This window comes from Rhipicephalus microplus, unplaced genomic scaffold, assembly GCF_043290135.1.
Source record: "Rhipicephalus microplus isolate Deutch F79 unplaced genomic scaffold, USDA_Rmic scaffold_189, whole genome shotgun sequence".
Lineage (NCBI taxonomy): Eukaryota > Metazoa > Arthropoda > Arachnida > Ixodida > Ixodidae > Rhipicephalus > Rhipicephalus microplus.
This window is the reverse complement of record NW_027464760.1, coordinates 89252-113589: the sequence shown is the minus strand read 5'-3', so window position 1 is coordinate 113589 and position 24338 is coordinate 89252. Positions and strand designations below refer to the sequence as shown.

General features: G+C 42.7%; 1 protein-coding gene across 2 annotated transcripts in view; it reads right to left on the bottom strand.

Moving 5' to 3' along the window:
• Nucleotides 1–310: 310 nt before the first annotated feature.
• LOC142791804 (cytochrome b5 reductase 4-like) overlaps nt 311–24338 on the bottom strand; it is a 50038-nt gene continuing 26010 nt past the window's right edge. For both annotated transcript variants that reach the window (XM_075885548.1, XM_075885549.1), the window contains 5 exons: nt 18342–18482; nt 17174–17317; nt 13417–13564; nt 6911–6997; nt 311–616 (listed from right to left, as the gene is read on the bottom strand). In XM_075885548.1, coding sequence (XP_075741663.1) covers nt 394–616; nt 6911–6997; nt 13417–13564; nt 17174–17317; nt 18342–18482 — 743 coding nt within the window. In that variant the 3' untranslated portion in view covers nt 311–393. The remainder of the gene's footprint in view (nt 617–6910; nt 6998–13416; nt 13565–17173; nt 17318–18341; nt 18483–24338) is intronic.

Below are 24338 nucleotides of genomic sequence, written 5' to 3'. Positions count from 1 at the left end.
AGCTCTGTACACTGTTGCAACACTTTTTTGCAATACATGTCAATGCACAAGAGTGCATTTCGATGTCAACTTATTCAAGCTAGTGTGACTTGTACTTTCACGAGCAGAATTTCTGGTGGCAAAACTGGGAATTGTACTGCAAAAAAACAGTGCAAAACAAAAACACAAAACTGCAATCTCAGCATCAAAAGTGACAGTTGAAATGAGCAAAAATTCACAAATCGTACAAAAATTACATTAAAAACATTTCCTAGCATTACGGTGCAAGTTATGGAGTTCACTTGCTGTTACATATTTCGTGGCACGAGAATCTCAAGCTCAGCGTTTAATGGCACGTTGATGGTGCAGAGATTTCGGACCAGCTTTTTTTCTGCACGTACTGCTTGCTGTCCTTCAACCGAGAAAAGCGTGCACGGACTTCGAAGGGCACTGTAGGTCCTCCAGGCACTTCATTGCGGCTTTGGTAAATGGCAACGGACCGCATATGCACACAAGCAAGGAGTCACTCTGACGAATGTCTTCGGGGATCAGGGGCTCTAGCAGCTCATTCCGCACGCGGCCTCGGGTGCCTTCCCAGGAATCGTCAGGCTCCGAGAGTATGTGCTCCACACGCAGCCTGTGAAAGGCCACACACAGCTCAGGTGAAAATGTGTAACTGGGGATGAAACTGGTTTAAGCTAGAATGAACTGAGATCAACTGGTTCAAGTTAAGATTAAATTATAAATATTTGCAGTTGAACAGATAACAACTGGTCCCAGTAGGAGATCAACTGGTTCAAGATTAATGTTGAACTGGGAAAATTTCCATTTTAACTAAAGTGACTGGTCACGGTTAGAGATCCACTTGTTGAAGCTGGGTTTGAACTGGGAATATTTGCCGTTTGACTGGGAGCAACTGGTACTAGTTGGGAATGACTTACTTCTACAGGAAGCGAATTGATAAAAATCGTCTTAGTTGAAAACCCCATTTAAAGCAATCTACTGGATCTAACAAACATCTAACTGGAACTATTTTAAGTTGTACTGTACACAACTCATTCCATTTGTGTTCGAACCGGTTGCGCTAGAAACTGCTTGCGGCTGGTATACATAGTCAAGTGACATTTAGTATATGTGGTGAATAGTAAGGAGTGAGCTGGTCCTGGTTGATTAGCAGTTAAATTAATCAGTATATCTAAAGCAGTGGACTCATGGTCGGCCAGCAATCTAAGTGCATTTATCAAAAACCATTTCAATGACTGGATGATGTCATGATAGTAGTTTTCATCTTATACATTTGTATAATTAAGAACATTTCATGGCTACTTGTGTAGAATTGTAACAGCAATTATTGTATATTCAGAAATGTTGCCTTTATTTTTACTTTTCTTTACAAAAATGTATTCTTCTATTTACTGTTTTCATCTATGCCATTTTCATTTTTTTTGTTTTTGCTTATGATAATCTGTTGTTGTATTATCAGGAACATTGTATTGCCCCTTTGTACTTACAAACTTGTGTCTTTATTCTTTTTTTTACCAGTCCCCTCTGTAATATCTGTTGACCCTCAGAGAAAATGAATAAATAAATAGCTTAAAATATATCCTCGGAGATATACAGTCGAACCCCGCTACAAGGAAACTGACAGGGCGCGGAAAAAATTTCGTTCTAGTGAAATCGAAAAAATATAGCTGATCAGAGCTAGCAACACATAGGAACATTTATTCTCAAAATTCGAAAAATGTCTGCTGCTTCCTATTCTTTCTCAGCAGCGTCACGACGTCATTCTCACCCGTGCATAGCGAGGCCATGGTGAAATGCACGCTGAGACATGCCTAAAACCGCCTTCATAAAAAAACCAAACAGTTGCATTAACATATGAACACCAGCAGCTGTCCGTCGTCAAAAGTATCCTACAACGCCGAGATGAAGGCAGGGTATCGTGGAGCGGCGACTTGCATTACTCTGTGCCATCATTATTATCCATCACTCGCAGCTAGCTGATTTTGTTGATAATGTGGACGAACAGACGCTCTGATTAGTTGCCACACTAGCCAAGCGCGAACATAATGCTAAGAATCGGAATCTGTATAGGCATCGGTCCGCGGTTGCATCCAGCAGCTGCATGAAGAAAACCATGAACTGAGCGACTGAGCTTCAGCTTCGGCTTCGGTTCGTCTGCGGCTCAAAATAAGCCAGTGGCAAAAGCAAGGCAGTCTCATTGCCATTGCTATCGAGCAATGGCGGCGCCCATACTTGTTGAACAGCGGCAGTTTCTGGAGGTGCCAATGCGTATTTTAGACTCCGTTGAAGCATTTTCAGGCTCTGAAAATGCATCGAAACGTTAAAGATTGGGTGTACTGCATAGCAACAAGTATCTGAGCCCGGAATTGCATCATAAAATTTCGTTGAAGCGGGAAGATCCAAGAAAAAGTTTTCGTTGTGGCGACAATATTTATGCATTGACTCCTATGAACTGCTGACGGGGAATCGTGAATTTTTCGTTGTAGCGGAAATTTTGTTGAAGCGGTGTTCATTGTAGCAGAGTTCAAGTGTACTTATTTTCAGCCACTGTGAGACAATGGGGGGGGGGGGGGGAAGTGCCCAAAGGCAATGCTGCATGTTTGAACTGTTTTCTTACACATTACTTGGTTCAGCAGGCTATAAGCAATGCACTAACCTTTAAAAGAAGCTTTTAATGTTACTTAAATTTTATATCAATTTATGCTAAGCATCCCGAGTACTGCTATAAAAACAAACAAGAAAAAATTATGGATATCTGCAAACGTGCTGACTGAGCTAGGCGAGCTGACCGTAAACACGCTGACCGTATCAGGCGAGCGAAGTTTGCGCGGTGCGCAACCTTTGCTCGCCTGATACGAAAACGAGCTGAGCCTGTGGTCAAGCTACGCTGAAACATTCTGTATTGTTTTTCATGAGTTTTTAATTGTTTTTCATGAGTTTTTAATGTACATGAATTTTGTTCTGCAGTGAATGTATACTGCAGCGGAAGTGTATGTATGTAGAAGATTTTTGTACTGTATTGCCCTCTCCTGCATGGACCATACTTGGTCCGCAGTATGTGATAAATAAATAAATAAATAGTATTCACCACTTCACTACAGCCTCAGTGCATGTTTTGTGCAATTTCAATGCATCACATAAGCCCGTTTACACGGTGTTTGCTCTACTGTGCTTCCGCGATGATAACGAAAAGGCTATGTTCAGACTTGAAAAATTGAATTGCTGCACAAACTTGAAGAAAAACAAGGGAGACAGGAAAGAGTGTGCTCTTTCTTGTCTCCCTTGTTTTTCTTCAAGTTTGTGCAGCAATTAAATTTTTCAAGTATGAACCAACTAGTCTGCAAAAAAGTATCGCTATGTTCAGCATACACCATATTAAGAACTCAGCCACAAATTTCTTGGATTTCAGCTCCACAAAGTGGCTCCAAGAATAATGGCAAGACAAGCAACAAGGTACTTCTAGGCGCATATGTGCTCCGATTATTTGTTGAGTTGAGTGCACGAAATCCTTCTATTTAAATCCTGTTAGATATCACCTTTAATTTTGTTTTAAAAATGTGGGACGAAACCGAAATGCTGGCAAAACAAGTCAGTCCTTTGTCTTGTAATGGCAGCAGGACCAGTGAAGCCTCAACTTCAAGTTCAGACGCTCTGATAGAGTTGAATTATTGAGCACAAGTAGCATTGCAGTTTGTTTTCGGTTTCGCAGTATGCACAGAAAAAAAAGACCCAAAAAGACATGAGTGCAGATTTGAGGTGGACTGGCGCCCTGCTCGTGCGTGCTGTTGAATTCTTGAAAACCTTTTATGTACTGTATGCACAACGTGCGTGTTTAGCCAAAAACGCGTTTATCGCCTCCTAAGAAAACACCCCAGTCGATGCGGTTCCGGTCTTGTAGTGAGCACCAATCGGCTTATATATACTTGTTCTACATAAAGTCACAAGAGCCACAAGAAGGCCACATGATAAATCATGAGGCCTTCTTGTGTATTTATTATATTATGCTGTTATAGGCATAAGCGTGTAATGGACTGAACGTGTGTTATCCAACACACTGCAGCCTGACTACTAGCTGTGTTTGATTTACAATTATATAGAATTTAGGTTGTTTTCTACAGTGCTATATCTTTTTGATTGCCTCAAAGAGAATATAACCAGGCATAATTTACTTCATACCATCCTCAAGTTGAGATTTAGTGGCATAGCATGATAGTCATACAACACTCTGAAAAGAGCACTTTATCTATTGGTAGAATTGACCCAATATAAATGGTAAGTTTCTATTGGTAGAATTTACCCAAGGTGTAAGCTTGGGCGAGTTTGCAGTTCTTACTTGGGCACAGCTCAAGCTTCTATTCGTAGAATTTACTCAAGGTGTAAGCTTGGGCGAGTTTGCAGTTCATACTTCGGCACAGCTCAAGTGCAGGCTGCAAGCATGCAAACAGGACAAGGCGCTAGCCATGTGTTTTCATTTTGCCCTCTCATATTTTCGCTCCTTCATTACCGCAAAATTTTGACTATATACCGTTTTCTTTAACGAAATAAGCCACAGTTGATGTGTGTGTAATATTTAACTTGACCTTTTGCTATAGTTCATCTCCTGCAACATTGTGCCGATACTGCAGCATCAAAGAAATAAACACAAGTCATAGCTGCCTTGGAAAAATAGTCACCTGCAAGGTCCCCACCATCATAAAGAGCCAGAAGAAGCATATGTAGTTTTGATGACAATGTATTTGAACATATGCCTCATTCATTCACTGTTATGATCAATGAAGGGGTGCTGCTACATTTTGGGATTTCTGCATGATAACGGGACACCGATGAAACACTTGCGCAAGATTAATTCAATGGGTATAGTTCCAGCTGGCTAATAAGATCCAATACACCAATATAGTTCTAGTAGGCTGGTACAGCTACAATGGTGAGCTGGGACCAGTTGCAGAGGAGAAAACTGCTACCAGTTGCAGTGGGGAAACAACTGGTATCAGCTTGTGGGACCAGGTAGCAGCTAGAACCAATGGGTCCCAGCTGGGACCCATTACAGTGGGGACGAACTAGTCCCAATGGGAATTGCTCCATTAACCATTTGAACTGGGAATAGTTGGGACCAGTTACAGTCCGAGTTGCATATTTTCCCTTGGGAAAGCTTAAGATTCATCCTGATAATTTGTTCTATGGGTAGAGCAGCGTTGTCAAGTGCATGAAGTGCTTAAGATAACACTTTTAAAGTTTCCAACTATATATGGTTTCTAACAAAAAAAAAAAAAACTTAAAGAAGCTTCACAGTAGCAGCCTGAAAAAACAGCGGAGCTGATATTCTGGTTATTTTTCACTCTGTTTTTTTTTTTCTATGTGAGCAAAGCACACAAAGAACAGGACGAAGGGAGCGTGCATTGACTGAGTTTCCTTACACGCACTAGGTGCAGCTGCGCAATGACATTACTGATGGGTGCAGCTTTTTGCTCACATCTTGAAGCCGAATTGCAAGTTTAAACTGTTAAGCTGTTAGTAAGAACATTTTGTCGAAAGGTGACTGTCAGGGGTAGGGGACGTTCATGAATGCTAAAACCACATTAATTTGTCGCAAATAACCAAAACACAAACTGTCTTCCAATTAGGATTAGTCGAATCAAGCCAGACAGTTTTCAAAGTAAACAGACATTGAATGAAATTCAAGGGTGGCATAGACATAGTGAGATATGTGCGATTGACCAAGCACTCTGTTGCAATTGCCTCCTACTTTTGTGATGAAGTATGGCTCTGTGCACAGAAGTGCAAAATTAGCTAGGATGTCAATGTGCTTTGGCACATACTTTGGGGATGAATATATGTTGAAACTGGTGAAAACCTGAAAATACAATAAAGTGAACATACCTTGCAGATGCACCAGTTATAATTTGTAATAATATAGTGTTGACATGAATTTAATTGAAGAACTATTTTATTAAGTTAAATTAATTAGCATAATTTTCAAATGGCAACTTGCAGCCCCTCGTCACTTGTACTTTGAGAACATTTTCCTCTGAGAAATTTTCTTTTTTTCTTTGGGAGCCTCGTGTTTAAACATACTGTCATAGGATTACCGTAGACGTATGTCTTTCAGGTAACCCCTCTCTATCTTTCAGGTTTCATGTCCCTTATGTCTTTCAGGTAAGGGACGTGATGCTTTCCACTACCGTCGTGCACAAAGTCGCTATGGCCGGGTTTGTCCACTTGCCGACACAGCGCTGAAATGGGACTTAAGGTAGTTTTTTAACAAACATAAGGAATGTGGGAAGCGAGAGTGTCTTTTCCCATAGCCCCTTGTTCCCCGCTAGCGCATGCACCGGCCCTGCTTGCTTCAGGTGCACGGCATGCTATGACATGCCTCTGTGCACGTCTATGTTCCTTGGCTGCCAGTGAAGTTTCCACTTTGAGTTTGCTGCTCTCTGGCAGCGGCTCACTGCATAAGAGATGCTGGCACACCTGCAACGTTGAAGTGACGCTCTGTCTTTGCGAGCGACTTCTTGTTTGTGCATTTCAGTGGTTTTGCCTTTGTATGATAACCATGTCACCACAGGGGAGTGTGCTCGATCAGTGCTGTGGAGCTACTCTAACGGCTCACAATTTCGTGATTGTCCCACTGTGCTGTATTTTTGGTTAATGAACCCGTGTTTGTTGATGACGTGCCTCGTGTGCCTTTTCTGGGTCATGTTGGCTGGTTCACGAACCCAGCCTCAGTGTCTCTGTGCGCGACAGCAGTGGAGAACGCATTCCTTCCCAGTTGCTTCATAGGGTGAACTTCTTGAGCAAACCTATCTCCACACAAAAGGCAAACGAGTGGTCCCGATTAAAGAGAGAGGCAGCTAAGGTTTATATGGCGGAAGAGTTTTCTCTGTGCTGTAGAATGAGAAAAGCAGCATACCGATTATGTTGCTCCTGTAGACGATCCAACTCCTCTTTCCAAATGATGTCTCTCACAGTCTTGTTGAATGTCATCAAAGTTATGTTACTGAAAGAAAAAAAACAAAACAAAACATGCCATACATTCATTAAATTACAGCCGTTACAACGACAGGTGTGAAACTGGTTCTAGAACAAAGAAAAAAACATAAAATAGAAGCACGTAAGAGTGTCATAAAGATAAGAAAGGTACTACACAGACGAATTCAAACACCACTACCAATCATTAAGGTTCAGATCTTATTAACCACTCTAGAAACATACTTCTCTGAACTTGCAGTCATAGGCTCAGTGTATCTAAGCCATCGTGATGAATTTTGCCAGACATGTACGCTGCTGTGTGGTCATGGAATGAACGCATCATCACTAGTCAATGCATTGCATTGCACACAAACAATAAATTGCATAGGGGTGATTCCACGAGAGATCCACACGGGTCCAAAAGTTGATATATAAAATTTTATTGAGTATTTTATATTTTGTGCACTTCTCACCAGGTAGCCCGAAAGTCAACTTCATTTTATGATTAACGGCATAACTTACGAAAAAAAAAATATCAAACTTCACCAACACGGAGGATCCAATATCGTCACCTGTCATTTTCTAAAGTTGCAGATGCTATAAAAAGAGAAATATTTTTGTTTCAAGGAAGATATTTTTTACCTGAATTGTATGTCTAATGAAGAATGAATTCATACAGTTTCAAGTTTGTAGACCTTAAGAAAATAGCCTTTCAAAATGTCTAATTTTGCGACAGTTTAAAATAAGTTATGTATTCCCCATTTTTTTCTCCGAAAGTAATGCAAGCAGCGTTGTCAAACTTGACACGTTTTAAGGATATAGTGTGTTCATTAGGTACATATATTATTGCTGCCGTAGGGCAAATGTAAATTTTTATATATTACCTCAAAGTTCTCATATTGGCAAAAGTGTACTCCAGTGAAATTTGAATAATAAAAAAACCCCATCTTCGATTTTTCTTAAAATCTCGTAAATAGACAACCGAAGGCCATCATACAGTAATATAGAAAAACATGTTGCATTATATTGTTTTTAGCGACAATATTCGTGGTACAAATCAAAGCTTTTCGAGAATGCGCTGATAAGTTGAGAAATCCAGAAATCGGAACGGAAAAGCGGCAATGAGCTTCAAACACGAGTAAACGTGACCGCATTTGGTGAAGAAAGGCTGTTTTAGCAGATAGGAGTAACAATTTTGAACACGATATTTTACAGTATCTGAATTCACTCTTATACATAGAGCACTGAGACTTCTAAGATGTGGTGCCTCTCCATTACAGACACACAGATGGAGCTGCTGTGACGACCATGTGTTTGCAACACGTTGGGTAAGAGAATTGAATGTTGAATGAGTTCATAAACGATTCATAACAAATTTTTATCATTTGGGGCACGAATACTGCTGCATTAGACTGAAGAACACGCTTTAGGGCAAGTTGTCATCCGTCGTCTGCTCTACAGATGAATTGCTGTGCGCCGCATCTCGGAGGCAATGCTTTAGATCATATGGTTCAAAGTAGGAACAAAGATTACGCCTCCCGTAATTTTATCGACAAAAACATTGTGAAATTCATTTTAACGTACTATACTTCAGTTTTGCATTCGCACTGCAGATACTTGTGCACGCTGTTTTACGTCTGCTCTCATTAAAAGGGAGAGACATTGGAACAGACGACAGATAGATCACTTTCGTGCTGCTGGTTTCACGTAGAGCTGCATTGCCAGTAATTTGAGTCTTAAGGAGCGTGGCGATGGCTGACCACTTCAGCCGGGATAGAGCTTTTTGTTCAGATTACCTCATGTTGCATAAAAAGAAAATACTTTATCAAAGAAACTTCCGCAAGATCGAAGAAATCGGCCTGTTTGCCCTCCAGAAGCTTTTGCTGAAAGCTGCCCGCCATGCACATAACAACGACCACGTCTGCCAGAACTGCTTCAGACGCCTCAGAAATATGCTGTCTTCGTCTAATGGCTTCTCAGCTGAAACAGCTGATGAGTTTTTGCCGGAAGAAGAAAAAGGCAGAAGTCAAGAGCGGTGTGTAAACACGCCTGAAGCATTGTCACATATGCGACTAGAGAAGCTGCATGCGCAAAATAGCAAAGTTCATGCAGAGCCAAGACACCTTAGCAGCAGTTCTACAGTAACCGTGAAATGCCACCGTAACGTGTGTAACCGCCACTTTCAACCATCAGATCTAAAATGCAGTGTGTGTGCCCAGTGGTTCAAGAACATCAAGAAAGCCTATGAAGCGTGTTCTTCGTATCAAGAGCGCATGCATTTGTTGACACTGTTACCGAGCGATATAGAGCGCCAAAAACTCCGAGTGCTTATACCAAACTTGTCAGCTTACATGATATACAGATCTCGACGCTGGCGCGCGAAACACGGGATATGGTTAGCACCAAATGCGGTAAAAAGGACACGGCTCAACCCAATGGACGTCCACGCAGCTATGGCTTACTACTCCAAAGATGAGTATAGCTGCTCTCGGCAGAGTCCCAACAAAAAAGATGTAGTATCTGTTATCATTGACGGAAAAAAGGAGCTTGTTTCGAAAAGGTTTATAAACCGTTCGGTGCGAGAGGCTTACCGTCTCTTTAGAGAAGCTAATCCAGACACGTCTATTAGGTTCTCAAAGTTTTATTCACTGAGGCCGAAGTGGGTTCTTCTTGAACCACACCAAGAAGTGTGCCTTTGTATATACTGTGCTAATGCCACGGAGTGTGTTTCTGCCCTACAAGACGTCACCGATGGTGCCTACACGGCGGACTTCTTGAAAGAACTATGTCTGCAGCTCCCCTACAAGTGATTGTTTTTTTGGCCATTGTGACTATTGTGCCAAGGAGGACGCTCTGACAGCCACATGTTTAGGAATCCCTGAAGATATTAAGGTAACCTATGCAGTATGGGAAAATGGCGATCTAGTAAAAAAAAAAAATAGCCCAGGCAAGTGCTTTTCTGGGAGAGCTAAGTCTATGGTTCGTGAAGTGGATTACCCATGATTACATAAGATACATTCAAGAATCAGCAATACGCCAGGCGAAAGAGAACCAAGAAAAAGAATCTTGCATTTTTTACTTTGATTTCGCCAAAAATTGGACAGCCATTTTACCGAATGAGGTACAGTCGTATCACTGGCACAAAAGACAGGTGTCTATATTCACGTGTGCCGTCACAAGGAAGCAATCAATTCAAAGTTTTGCCGTCATCAGTGATGACACATGCCATGATGCTGCACATATCTGTTTTGTTCTACAAATAATCCACAACTATATGAAGGAACAACTTAAGCCTGACACGCATGTTACTTATGTTTCTGATGGTGCATGCAGTCACTTCAAAAACAAGTACCAGTTGTTTGAGTTATGTCAGAAAGATCATATATCAACAAAGTGGATTTTTTCGGCCACAGGACATGGCAAGAACTCTTGTGACGGCGTTCGTGGCCTACTAAAGCATCAGGCTACGCTCTACAACCTCAGGGCGGCAAGCTCAGCTGTGATTACGTCAGCATCCCAAATGCTGGAGCAAATGAGCGCGAAGCTCAAGAATGTCAAGCTGCTGTGTGCAAATGCAGACGAGCTAGAAACATTCTGTCAGTTTAAGAAAAGCCAGTGGAAATCGTTGCCACGTGTTCCAGGCATACGTTCTTGGCATGTTTGGCTAAGCACATCTGAGGGCACTGATCGTGGTCGTGTTTTGTTAGCGTCACGTACTGCTAAATGTGATCTGCAAAAGATGCAGCCATTTTGAGCGCATCTCTTGTTTCACGCAGTCACCACCAAAATACCAGTGAGGGTACTTCAAGCGCATATGCTTTTTCTAGCGAGACCCAACACTTGCATTGGAACATTTTCATGTTTGAGTTTATCTCCAAATATAGACGGATGTGTTGCAACTGAGTTACAGGGTCGAAGATTTCCTCCATTAGAGCTGTGTTATCAGGAGCATAAGTGCGCCTTCATGGGTACGTATATGTCACAGTGCTAAAACAGCCTTTCTTCACCAAATGCGGTCACGTTTACTTGCTTTTGAAGCTTATTCCCGCTTTTCCGTTCCGATTTCTAGATTTCTCAACTTATCAGCGCATTCTCGAAAAGCTCTGATTTGTACCACGAATATTGTCGCTAAAAACAAAATAATGCAACATGTTTTTCTATATTACTGTATGATGGCCTTCGGTTGTCTATTTACGAGATTTTAAGAAAAATCGAAGATGGAGTTTTTTCATTATTCAAATTTCAGTGGAGTACACTTTTGCCATTATGAGAACTTTGAGGCAATATATAAAAATTTACATTTGCCCTATGGCAGCATTAATTTATGTACCTAATGAACACACTATATCCTTAAAACGTGTCAAGTTTGAAAACGCTGCTTGCATTACTTTCTGAGAAAAAAAATGGGGGATACGTAACTTATTTTAAACTGTGGCAAAATTAGACATCTTTAAAAGCTATTTTCTAAAAATCTGCGAACTTGAAACCATATGAATTCATTCTTCATTAGACATACATTTCAGGTAAAAAATGTCTTCCTTGAAACAAAAATATTTGTCTTTTTATAGCATCTGCAATTTTCGAAAATGACACGTGACGAAGTTGGTGCCTCCGTGTTGGTGAAGTTTGATATTTTTTCCTCGTAAGTTATGCTGTTAATAATAAAACGAAGTTGACATTCGGGCTACCTGGTGAGAGGTGCACGAAATATAAAATACTCAATGAAATCTAAAATATCAACTTTTGGACCCGTGTCGATCTCTCGTGGAATCACCCATAGACACAATTCTCATGGCATGCATGATTGATTTGATTGATTGATTTGTGGGGTTTAACGTCCCAAAACCACTATTTGATTATGAGAGACGCCGTAGTGGAGGGCTCCGGAAATTTTGACCACCTGGGGTTCTTTAACGTGCACCCAAATCTGAGTACACGGGCCTACAACATTTCCGCTACCATCGGAAATGCAGCCATCACAGCCGGGATTTGATCCCGCAACCTGCGGGTCAGCAGCCGAGTACCTTAGCCACTAGACCACCGTGGCGGGGCTCATGGCATGCTTGAAAGGACTCCAGCAATTTCCATCACACCTAAAGTCAGTTGTGTAAAGTGCTTGCTTCGATAAAGTACAGTTTAGCCAACAACAAAGGCGACACTTCTATAATCCCAGTGTTTGCTAATATGGATATGGCACAGGTAACCTCCTCAGCATGATGGAGTTGCATATAACAGGTGGCCAACTGATCATCTGACAGGGAGTGAATTGAACAACTCATGAAAGGCTCACAAAAGATTGGTAAGGAGGCCAGCACAATGTCAAACATCAAAGTTCAAACATCAAAACAACAAACATCAAAGTTTGTTGTTTGGTATTTGCTGATGATTATTGTGGCTTGCGACTACCGAATTTACTCAACTGTACTGCGACCACCATTGTAACGCGGGGGGTGACTTTTCATTGAGTCCAGGAAGAAAAACATAAAACAAAATTGAAAAATTATGTGAATAATTGCATTTAATTTTTAGTCAACTTCACTTTAGGTACTTGACTGTAATGCGAAAGTTCACTTTAAATAGAAAAAATTTGGGATAAAAGCTTGCGTCACACTCGAGTAAATATGATACATTTCATTTATTGCACTAACAGATTGGTTCTGTAGTTTGTTAGTGAATTCTTGGATAGGCTTCAGGGCGAATTAGACGAAGACAAAGAAAACATACAGAACCCAGACGAGCACTGTATTTTTGACTTGGGCGAGTATGTACCAACCCGCCCAAATCAAAGTGTTAGTGAATTCATTAAACGGTGTTTTGAACTACGCAGATGGAGTTAGCTGATAGTGGATCGTATACCTACTGAAAAGATAAATTACACTGATTCAAAAATGCTGCACCAATCATTGCAGAAGCATTTCAGGTTTGTAAACCAACAGCAATCGATGTAGTTACCTCAATGTGCTCTCATTCTGCTGTAAACATGGAGGAATATTTTTTATGATAGAAATTTGTAACAGCCATTTATTTTCTTTCTTGTTTTTACGCCCTGGCCATATGTACTGCCCTGATGTAGTAGATGCAAGCCATTAGTGCCTGTAAGAGATTTGGAACTGCCTTTGCAACAGAAGAAAACACTTGAGAACCCTGCTTTACAGCTGGCTTCTATAAAATGTCTGCCTTTGAATGCACTTTAGAATAATTCATGGCTTTCAGCGAAGTATCAGCTTAGCCCCATCCGCTCAATTCACATTCGCTCAATTCACATACACTGCTTCACGCAGCTGAAGGCTGCCGTCTTAAGCGTTCCTATTTTCACATAGATAACTGTTATCAACCAGTTAAAATTTTGAGTAGGGGTAATGCACCCGCCATTTGAGATCATTAGGACGTGCAACAAAATCTGGCATTTTGTGTGCTCTACGACATAAGAAGAAGTATTTTTCTCACATTTGCTTGGAGACAAAGATCCCCCAATGCAGTAGCCGCACCATCGGCGTGAAGCCTGTCCCAGCGGCAAGGAGAACGAGGTTTTGACAACTCTGCAAAGTCGACAGCTCGAAGTTCCCTTCGGTGTCTTTCATGTCAACTTTGTCACCTGCACCAGGCAAAGAATATCAGTCAATGGCCAGCTTTGAATCCTCATATATGCCTTAGTACGCAGCCAACAAGGAAAATCAGGGACATTACTTGTTCTTTTTAACTGCAGTGTAGAGATTAGTACTTAAATTTAAAGGAAAGAAAGTAAATGAAAATAACGCTTTCCATAGGTGCAATCTGAAAGCCCAAATACAACTTTTTTCCAATAGTTACATACTCCGAGCGGCAAGAGCCATAAGCATAGTTGATGGCTTTCTGGTCGACGTGACAGCGTGAGAACTTGTATTTTCCTTCACATTCATGGCCTCTGAGGTTTCAGAAACGTTGAGCCATCAAAAAAGTTTCGGGGTGGCACTGTTGTGGAGTTTTTGAGGGCACATACACAGAAGGCACCTACGAAAAAGATTCATTTCGTACTACATTCGGCTCTCGTTAATTTAAACTCGAAGGAACCTCTGAATTTTGTTTGAATTATTAGAAGTTCTCATATATATGACTGTGGGTGAGGTGATTTGATTTGATATGTAAGGTTTAACTTCCCAAAACCACCATATGATTATGAGAGACGCCGTAGTGTAGAGGTGGGTGAGGTGACACCACACATCATGATTATGCATTGATTTTATGTTTTTAAACCCTAACTGCATGCAATGAACATAAAGCAGAAGGGTTGGGTCCACAAGCTTATTGGCCATTTCCTGCTGATCAAACCTTTTAAAGAAATCGGGAATTGCCAACTGCTTATTTGCTATACGTGCCTTCAGCACAAAGCTCTCTATACCAGTTGAGAAGCATCACGGTTTACCATGGATATGCTCCGTTTCAAACATTTGTTTACAAGCAAAGCCTTTTTCCTTGAAGGCCTAAGGCCCTGATTTTTCATTTTTATACATATTATTATACAAAGCATAAACATTTTTAAATAGTAGTGGGAAAGTAGCAGACATTTTCCGGTATGGAACCACAAAAAGTATGAATTGACTGAATGATGGAATTTGAATTAAGGGGCTTTTAAATGCACTGAAAAAATAGAGGGCCGACCAGAAAATTGAATTTTGTTTGAATTCATTGAAAGTATGAATCATTAGAGTTTGAATTATTGCGAGTCTACTGTAATTTCAGGGTGAGGGCTTCAACCCAGCAGACTCGATGCCTAACGTAGCATGCAAGTGCTTATTGGCCGGCTGCCATTTCAAAACGAACGATCATGTACAAGGCGACGCCCTATGGCATAAAGGGTGTTCCTCATTCGCCGCATCGGCTACAAGTAATCCTAACACATGCACGAATTAGACGCACATAAATACAAAAAAGAAACTGAACGAGGGAACACCCTCCATCATGCTGTTGGTAAGGCACCGGAAGAGCAATTTCAAAGTTGTGGGTTCTGATTTTGCTGATGAAAATGATGATTTTTCGTCCACTTTATTTCCAGTCAAGTAAAATTCTTTACACTAGTGTTAAAAACAAATAATGTTCCTGATGTTTTTCTTGGCTTAATTAAGTCCGTTGCTTCTATTGGTTGTTTCTAACAAAAAAGTGAGACCCTCGAACAATACTCTTGTCGTAAATGCCTTAGTTGTTACACAAAACTCAAGTTTGATGTGACCACTCAGAAAAGCAATAGCACGGTAACATTCTATGGAGCTATCAGCTGTATGCCTCCCTGTCGCACTATGTTTTCGCACTTGTCTCACTGCAAAGCCATTGAAGAGTTATACAGACTACAAAAAGTGCGACTTTTGGTAGTGCTAGTCTAGGAAGGCTGAACTTGGGCTTAAAAGACAATATATATATATGTACATACTTGAAGCTCAATGATGTGTATTAACAAACACAGTTCGAGTAATTCAACTTTGAGTTTTTAAGCCACCTCTGTTGGCTAATGAGAAAAGTTTCTATGTACATGCCAAAGTAACTTGAACTATATGTGTTTCCACAAGCATTCAAAATTACAAACTAAATCAGCCTAATGTGCGACCTAATTCAGACAGGTATTTTTCTCACTTTGAAAAGGGGTAATTTTCTTTGTCAGATACAATTATAACAAGAACTAGTTCTAATTAATACAGTAACCTAATATAAAATAAACACGACTTTCACAGATTCAGAACTTAATATATAACAGGAATAACCACATAAATTTAAAAAATACTGGCTGGAAGTAAGACAAACGGGCTTTGCAATATTTCTATCAGACACTCCACCTACAATATAACAAGACTCCAAAATTACAATTAATAAAAAAATGTAAATGTAAAAATGTAATGAGCATGATAAAGAATGCTTCCAGCTATGTCGATCTGCATTGAAATGTTTACTAATAGAAAGAGAAAATGACAAAAAAGTTTGTTTCCATTTTGTTTCGATTACCATGATTAGAACATTGTGTTTTTGTAAAAACAATGCACGCCATTCATATAGCGAGAACTGAGAGCTCAGGAAGGAGCAGACACTTGCTGGTTAAATGAAATTCACTAAAAATTTTGGGATTCCATGCTTGGAAAAATAATGCTGCATATGCAAGCAATGTGGCAAGACTATGTCATTAATTGTTTTCTTTGGGAGATACGCACATACTATATCTCTGCCCACGACCTGCGGATCAGCAGCCGAGTACCTTATCCACTAGACCCCCGCGGCGGGGCTGACATAGACTCTGATTTGAAAGTGAATAAAGTAATAATCTAAAATGTCCCAATAAAGCTTTTGTTCACTCTACATCACTGTGAGAAGCCTTTATCATTTTTTAAGAGAAAAAACCCGATCGGCCGCCAACTAGAATTTTGAAGCACTTCCGCACAAGCACCCCCTCCTCTTCACCGTGACCATTATCACCACTTGCAGGGGGGGGGGGGGAGGGGTGTCACTTGCTCAGAATTTTACGGTAGCCTTGCCTTTCAAAATGTGTCACAATATGTCAAGTGTACGTGCAGGTGGCAGCACATTAACTCTAGTAACTGCCACTTGAACCAACACCATCATCAGTGGTTATTTGTGCCTTCTTTTACAAGTACTGACAAGTTCACTTTATGATCTTCATCCTGCACAGCCTGCAACAGCAACTCTGCTGTGACAGTTTGAATGACAAAAAGGGCACTTCATTAATGCTTAATTTTTCTTTCTTCTGTACTAAACTGTTGAACGTGGTTTGATTTTTCTTAATACATACATTGTTATTAGCATAGAAATGCGCAGTGTACAAACATGATGCTTAGTTAGGAAGAGAACACCTCTCTCCTTGCAACTCCCTGTCAATATTTGTGCCTCCCTTTCATTTTATCCCTTCCTTTTATGTGAAAAGTATGTAAGTGGCCACTCAATAAGCTGACATTTCTTATTTTGTTCAGTTAGTAAACTCATTTTTCTTTTATGTGCTCAGCAGGATGAAACATGGAATTAGTGCACAAATAGAAGTGTTGTGATCCTATATGCAAAGCCCAGACTTCATAAATTTCTTCTATCAATCTGTCAAAAAGCCGCTACATATCAGACGTTTTCAAAACCCTCATGATCCAGTCACTGTTTGCGTTCACACACCATATTTACTCACACATCAGAGAAACATAAAAATAATTTCCCCGGATGCTGAATTCTTGCCACATACCAATTTCTAGGGCTTTCAGCAAGGGAGTCAGGGCCCCATCAGGGTAGATCTTGATCATCAGGTGTACCGTCTTCCCATCACTCGCTTCTTCGTCGGCTTTTAGAGCAGGGATGACCGGGGTGTAGCTCCGAGATATTCGCATTCCTTCGTTAAGGTCGACAAAAGAACAAAAGAGTATTTCACATCTATGCAAGTTCCTAGAAATCATGCATCGTAGGCATCATCAGCTACACTTCTTCACAGCCCTACTTGAGTGCTATAAGGAATCACAAAGCTAGTGTGATGATTAACGTCCTCTGGACTACCGATTTCGCTCCATTCCCCATGAAAAACACAGGTCAATTTAAGCTTTGTTACAATTTGCCATTGATTGTGCTATAATGTCCAAAGTGACAGAAAACTTGAATTACAACATTACGAGTCATCTTCCATTTATGCATGTCCCAATGAAGGATGGCGAAATTTGCATCCAGTAATGTAGAAAACTAGCATTTTCATTTTTTTATGGCACATTTGAGCTGCGCTGAAATTTCTATAAAATAATGTAGGCACAGTGAAATAGTGACACATGAGAGTAAATTGCATGTTGATGACATTAAACAACTATGCCAGAAGTGAATAATACAGAATATAATACTTTCAACAATATACTCAAGTCATTTTTTTGTATTATAAAACCACATTGAAATCTTAATACAGTATTCATAATTATAGCTCTAAACCACAAAATAAAATCTTTGCATGCACAGAGCTTGTTACAGAGTATGAATTATCATTTTATAACCAGTAAATTCCTATACTATGCTAGAGGCCTTTTCATGTCACTATATGCAAAATAATTTTGCGTATAGCTTTAATTATGTGAAAATAAGTTTGTTATACCCAAAAACTTATTATAAAGGTATATTCCTATCACTATATTTATAGCAAAACTAATTTTCACTTACTTCGTCAAAACTGATATTTCGTTATATCCTGGTTTTTTTATTTTGAGGTCTGAGCATATAAAAAATGTATGCAAAAAAAAAGAAAGCAATAATCATAGTCCTTTCCATTATTTCCATCACGTTTAGTATAATAGAAAAAAGCATGTGTTAAGCGAAGTTTTTACCAATTTTTGGAAGAACACAAGGCAAGATATGATCACAAAAAGCATTCTTTTACTGACCTTTCACATCGTGCTCAAGTGTCACGTGATGCCCAATGGGTACCCACATATACGAGCCTTGCGGCAGCGCAAAGGTGAACAACGTTGTGTCGTGCGTCACGCTGTCTTTATTCACTAAAGTGCAACTACGGGAAAAGCTCTCTGGAAGCAGAGAAAAGAAGTCACGCATCACTCACAAAAACATTCAGTTTCCATTTGTAATACTTATTTGTGTCTAAGCCAACATTTTTTAATGCCTTTTACAACCTCTTACAAAATACCTTTACATACGTGATAGTAGAAAAATAGAATAGAATGAAGAAGGTGTTGGATAGAAGAGCCCATATATTGTGATAGTACATATAGCACAGTATACTCTCATTAAGTGCAATCTGAAGGGGCAAGAATATATATTCAGTGTAACAGGAAAGCCCTACACTAAGAGGTCAACCAAGGTGCAGTATTCATGGATGAAAGTTCTCCAGGACCAAATAAAGTTTATCTCACCTTCAACAACTGTATTGAAGGAAATTGCTTTATTTAGACAGCCATTCCATCTAAGAGCTTCCCGTTCACTGACAGTCTAATGTAAATGAAGCATTCTATTTAAGGTGCGACACGGCGCCTAAAAGCTTTCGTAACAATGGAGTTCAAGCTAGTTGTAATATGTGTGGCCTATCACAAAACGATCATCATCTTAATGGGTATGAGCCACTGTGCGGCCCATCAGAAAACTGTTGCAACCATAAACGGGTATATGCCACAAATATTCTGTGAATTCCGCTACTCACTACGGGTCCGTTAAAACCAAAATAAAAACACCGCAACACGGCACGAGCCCACCAGTGTTTTCGGCAGAGATTACTACGGCAAGAAGCAGCGACCCTACTCACTCGCACGGTTCTAAGTAAGTGAAAACTGAACAAGGCCGCAGTTAGCCCATCAAATTGCTGCGAAGCAATGGTGATGCGCTGACCCGAGTACATATGAGAGGCTGCCAAGGAATGAAAAAGGCAATGTGCTTGAAGGTCTACGAGAGGCGCGGATGCTTGGTTTCAGAGCAAGTTTCTCTCACTGGAGCTTGGACAATTGTGTAATGTTTGCCTCTGGTTTGACTCTAACCTCTCTACACTGTGAGTCAACGTAGAGACAGCCTAAATATAGATCACCTGTCTAAAGCATAGCAACAACCTAAAAGTGATCTAGAACATGCATGACCTAGCTAAAGCCAAGAAACAGCCTAGAAGCAACCAGATAGTCTACAGATTTTTCTCTTTTCATTATTTCAAGCCTTGTGTAGCTTCGTACAAACTTTGGCATCTCTTTTTCTATTCTACAATAATTTAGGCAAAGCTCACTCATTTCTTGAATATTTTTATGCTGATTTAATTTTTTTGGTACAACAAGTACTTTTAATGTTTCAAGTGCCCCTGGGAGCCATAGTCTGCCTAAATTAGAAGCCTTATAATGTAACTAAGCCCATTAAAATAGCCTGGAATGAGTACAGTATGCAATAAAACTATAATGAATGTTTAACGCCTGTTTGAACAACAGATTTGGTATGTTTAACATTTGTGAGTAAAATTCCTCCTCGATATTGACTCATTTATGAATAATCCCCATAACATAACTTTTGTCCAAATGTGTTTAGAATATCCATATTTGTTTTCTTGCATTCAGCACTCATTTTAAGTAATTTTGAAGAGTTTATTACTATGCAACGCTCAAAGCTTAGGCAAACTACAGCTTTAAAAAAAGATATCAAATGTGTGATATTTTAAAGACTATATACTGCCACGTTCTATTTCCCAAGTTTTTGTTATCGTCCCAAAACACCACACCATTCTCAGCACGAACCGCGCCTGCAGTTTTCAAGAAGGTTCCGGACTGTAGTAGATCATTTCGATAAGATCACGCCCACTGTGCGAACGGTACAGATTGTTCTGGAACCTACGCCGCCGCCAGCGATAACGCTAGAACATTCGACGGCAAGAGTATAAATGCCGACGCGCTTCGCCGCTTGTCAGTTGTTGATCGAAGGCCGACGCTCCGTTCGCCGCTATCAGTCCGAGACTGCTATCTGTGCGAGACTGCTGCTGTAATTGGACTTTCGGTTTACCGGGCACAGGTTCGCCCAAATAAACAGTTAAATCCCAACACGAAGTCTCCTGTCTTCGGCCACGTCACGACCCCGTGACATCTGGTGGAGGTGCTGCTTCGTTTATGTACCGGACGCCCCCGTCAAGCCGTAAACCCAGCCCACGTCGCGGAGAAGACACCCACGCCAACCAGGAGCAGCGAACAAGCCGCCGACAGCAAGGGCTACCACCGGAGTACGGGATTCTAGAAGACAAGGCGCGGAAGACCAAGGCCATGACCGCCACTGCAGCGACAATGACAACCGCCGCATCCCAGCCCGCGATGGTCATGCATCAACCCAGGGAACCACCAATTTTCCATGGGTCATCGTTCGAAGACCCGGAGTCCTGGCTAGAAACATACGACCGTGTGACCGCCCTCAATCACTGGGACAACGAAGAAAAGCTCCGTCGTGTGTACTTCTACCTGGAAGACACCGCAAGGACCTGGCTAGAGAATCGTGAGTCCACGCTCCGAACGTGGGATGTCTTCTGCGGCGCATTTCTGCAAACGTTCGCGAACGTCGCTCGCAAAGAAAGGGCCGCTGCTCAACTAGAGACCCGGGTTCAGCTACCAAATGAGAAGGTTGGAATTTTCACAGAGGAGATGACCCGCCTATTTCGTCACGCTGACCCAGACATGCCTGAGGAGAAGAAAGTTTGTTTCCTCATGCGAGGGGTCAAACAGGAGCTCTTCGCAGGACTAATGAGGAATCCACCGAACACCGTCCAAGAATTTGCATCCGAGGCGACCACCATCGAAAAAACCCTTGACATGCGCACCATACAGTATAATCGTCGCCTGACTCCAGAATGCGCTGCTGCTCAAACCAGTGACTCCGAAAACCTGCGTGAAACGATCCGAGCGATTGTGCGGGAAGAGCTGCGCAAACTGTTGCCTTCGGCGCACCCTCAAGTGGATTCGATCGCCGACATTGTGCGAGAAGAAGTTCGGCAATCACTTCGAATTCCCCAAACACCGCTGCCCGAGCCCAGAAACTATGAGCTACGCCGCTGCAGTGCGCCACAACGCTCCTCCCCGTCCACGCCAAAACGCTGCCCCGTCGCACTTCCGTCGCCGGACACCACCGCCGCCACCACCCCCACCGACGACCTACCGTTCACCAGCGGGCCAGTGCAGTGCGCCGAGGAAAACCGACGTTTGGCGCACCCCTGACCACCGCCCACTGTGCTACCACTGTGGCGAGGCCGGGCACACTTACCGCCGTTGCCAGTACCGACAGATGGGACTGCGCGGCTTCGCCGTCGATGCACCACGTCCGCAACCAGGGGAACGGCCACGTGACATCGCCGACTACCTGACAGGAACTCAATGGACACCCCGAAGTCCTTCCCGTTCGCCGTCGCCCAGCCGCCACATGTCACCGCACCCCCGGCAGTACTCCGGCCCAACGCGGGGCCGGTCTCCTAGCCCGTATCCGGGAAACTAAGGCCAGCAACCGGTGGAGGTGCGGTTGCTGTGCGACGAACTACCGAAGATCCTCCTCCGACGACGACACCGCGACGGAGCTTTTGAACACAATGCCAACCAGGCAAAGCCCTGACGGCGAAAGCTCACTTACCGGAGGTGGCCTGACGACGCAACATGGAAGCAGCGGATCAAGCCGACGCAGCCGTGACCCGACGCCACGCCCTAACTGTAATGCGAGACGGCGAACTAGCGACATCGACGTTCTTATTGACGGCCACAGTGTGACCGCTCTCGTCGATACTGGAGCCGACTATTCTGTCATCAGTGGGTCGTTCGCCGCGAAGTTAAAGAAAGTTAGGACAGCTTGGAAAGGCCGTGAAATCCGCACAGCCGGAGGTCATCTTGTAACGCCTGCAGGAATCTGCACAGGGAGAGTCACCATTAACGGCCGTATTTATCCTACAGACTTCGTAGTCCTACAGCGTTGCTCGAGAGATGTCATCCTTGGCATGGACTTCTTATGCCTCCATGGTGCTGTCATCAACCTAAAAACAAAGTCGATAACGTTATCCACAGAAGAAGCACTACCACCGCGCACGCCGTCAGGACACCATGCCTTGAATGTGCTGGAAGAACAAGTCACCATTCCGCCTCGCTCAAGCGTCATTATTTGAGTCGGCGCTCCTAAATCACCTGACTTGGAAGGCGTCGTTGAAGGCAGTCAGCATCTGTTGGTCACCCGAAATATTTGCGTCGCAAGAGGAATAGCAGAGCTGCGGGGAGGCAAAGCAACGGTTATGCTCACGAATTTCAGCAATGAGTACAAACATGTGAACAAAGAAACAACGGTCGCATACATCGAAGAAATTGTCGAAGCCACCAGTGCTTTCGCCCTCGCCGATTCTGCGGAACCTGCTCAGAGGAACCAAGCCCCTCCCATAGCTTTCGACGTCAATCCCAGACTACCGAAGGATAAGCAAGAACAGCTCAAGGCCCTGCTCCTGCAATACGAAGATTGCTTTTCGTCGTCATCGAAAATTCGGCAGACCCCAATCACGAAACATCGCATCATAACCGAAGAAAATGCCAGACCACTCCGTCAGAGTTCGTACAGGGTTTCGACTTGAGAACGTGAGGCCATGAAGAGACAAGTTGATGAAATGCTGCGGGATGACATTATCCAGCCGTCCAAGAGCCCATGGGCATCCCCCGTGGTGTTAGTGAAGAAAAAGGATGGGACCCTACGTTTCTGCGTCGATTATCGCCGCCTGAACAAAATCACAAGAAAGGACGTGTATCCTCTCCCACGAATAGACGACGCACTTGATCGGCTCCATAACGCCAAGTACTTTTCGTCAATGGACCTCAAGACTAACTATTGGCAAATCGAAATCGACGAAAGAGACCGAGAGAAGACGGCGTTTATAACACCGGACGACCTCTTCGAGTTTAAGGTGATGCCCTTCGGCCTTTGCTCAGCGCCTGCAACTTTTCAATGCGTTATGGATACAGTACTGGCAGGATTGAAGTGGCAAACTTGCCTTGTGTACTTGGACGACGTCGTCGTGTTTTCTTCGAGTTTCGACGAGCACCTTCGGCGCCTTGAAGCTGTACTTCAAGCCATCAAGACGTCCGGACTCACACTGAAGCCAGAAAAGTGCAGATTTGCGTATGAGGAGCTCTTGTTTCTGGGACACGTTATCAGCAAGTCTGGAGTTCGTCCCAATCCACGGAAAACAGCCGCCATCGCCGACTTCCCGCCGCCCACTGACAAGAAGGCCGTGCGCCGATTTCTGGGCCTGTGCGCCTATTATAGGCGGTTCGTGAAAAACTTCGCCCGCATCGCCGATCCTCTCACTAACCTTACCAAGGCCGACGTGGAGTTCAAGTGGGAAACGCCACAGGAACACGCTTTCCAGGAGCCTAAACATCGCCTCCAGACGCCTCCGTTACTAGCCCATTTCGATGAATTCGCCGAGACAGAAATACATACTGACGCAAGCAGCGTAGGTCTTGGCGCCGTTTTTGTGCAGAGGGCTGACGGACTTGAAAGGGTTATTAGTTACGCCAGCCGATCGCTATCCAAAGCAGAAGCAAATTATTCCACAACAGAAAAGGAGTGCCTCGCCATCATCTGGGTTACGTCGAAATTTCGCCCCTACCTCTACGGCAGGCCCTTCAAAGTTGTGAGCGACCACCACGCCTTGTGTTGGCTAGCCACCTTGAAGGACCTTTCAGGTCGCCTCGCACAATGGAGCCTGAGACTTCAAGAGTATGACATTACTGTCATTTACAAGTCCGGCAAAAAACACTCTGACGCCGACTGTCTCTCTCGTGTGCCTGTCGACCAACCGCTACACGATGACCCGGATGACGAGTACTTCTTGGGAACGATAACTACCGACGACTTCGCTGAACGACAGCGGGCCGACCCGGAACTTAAGGCCC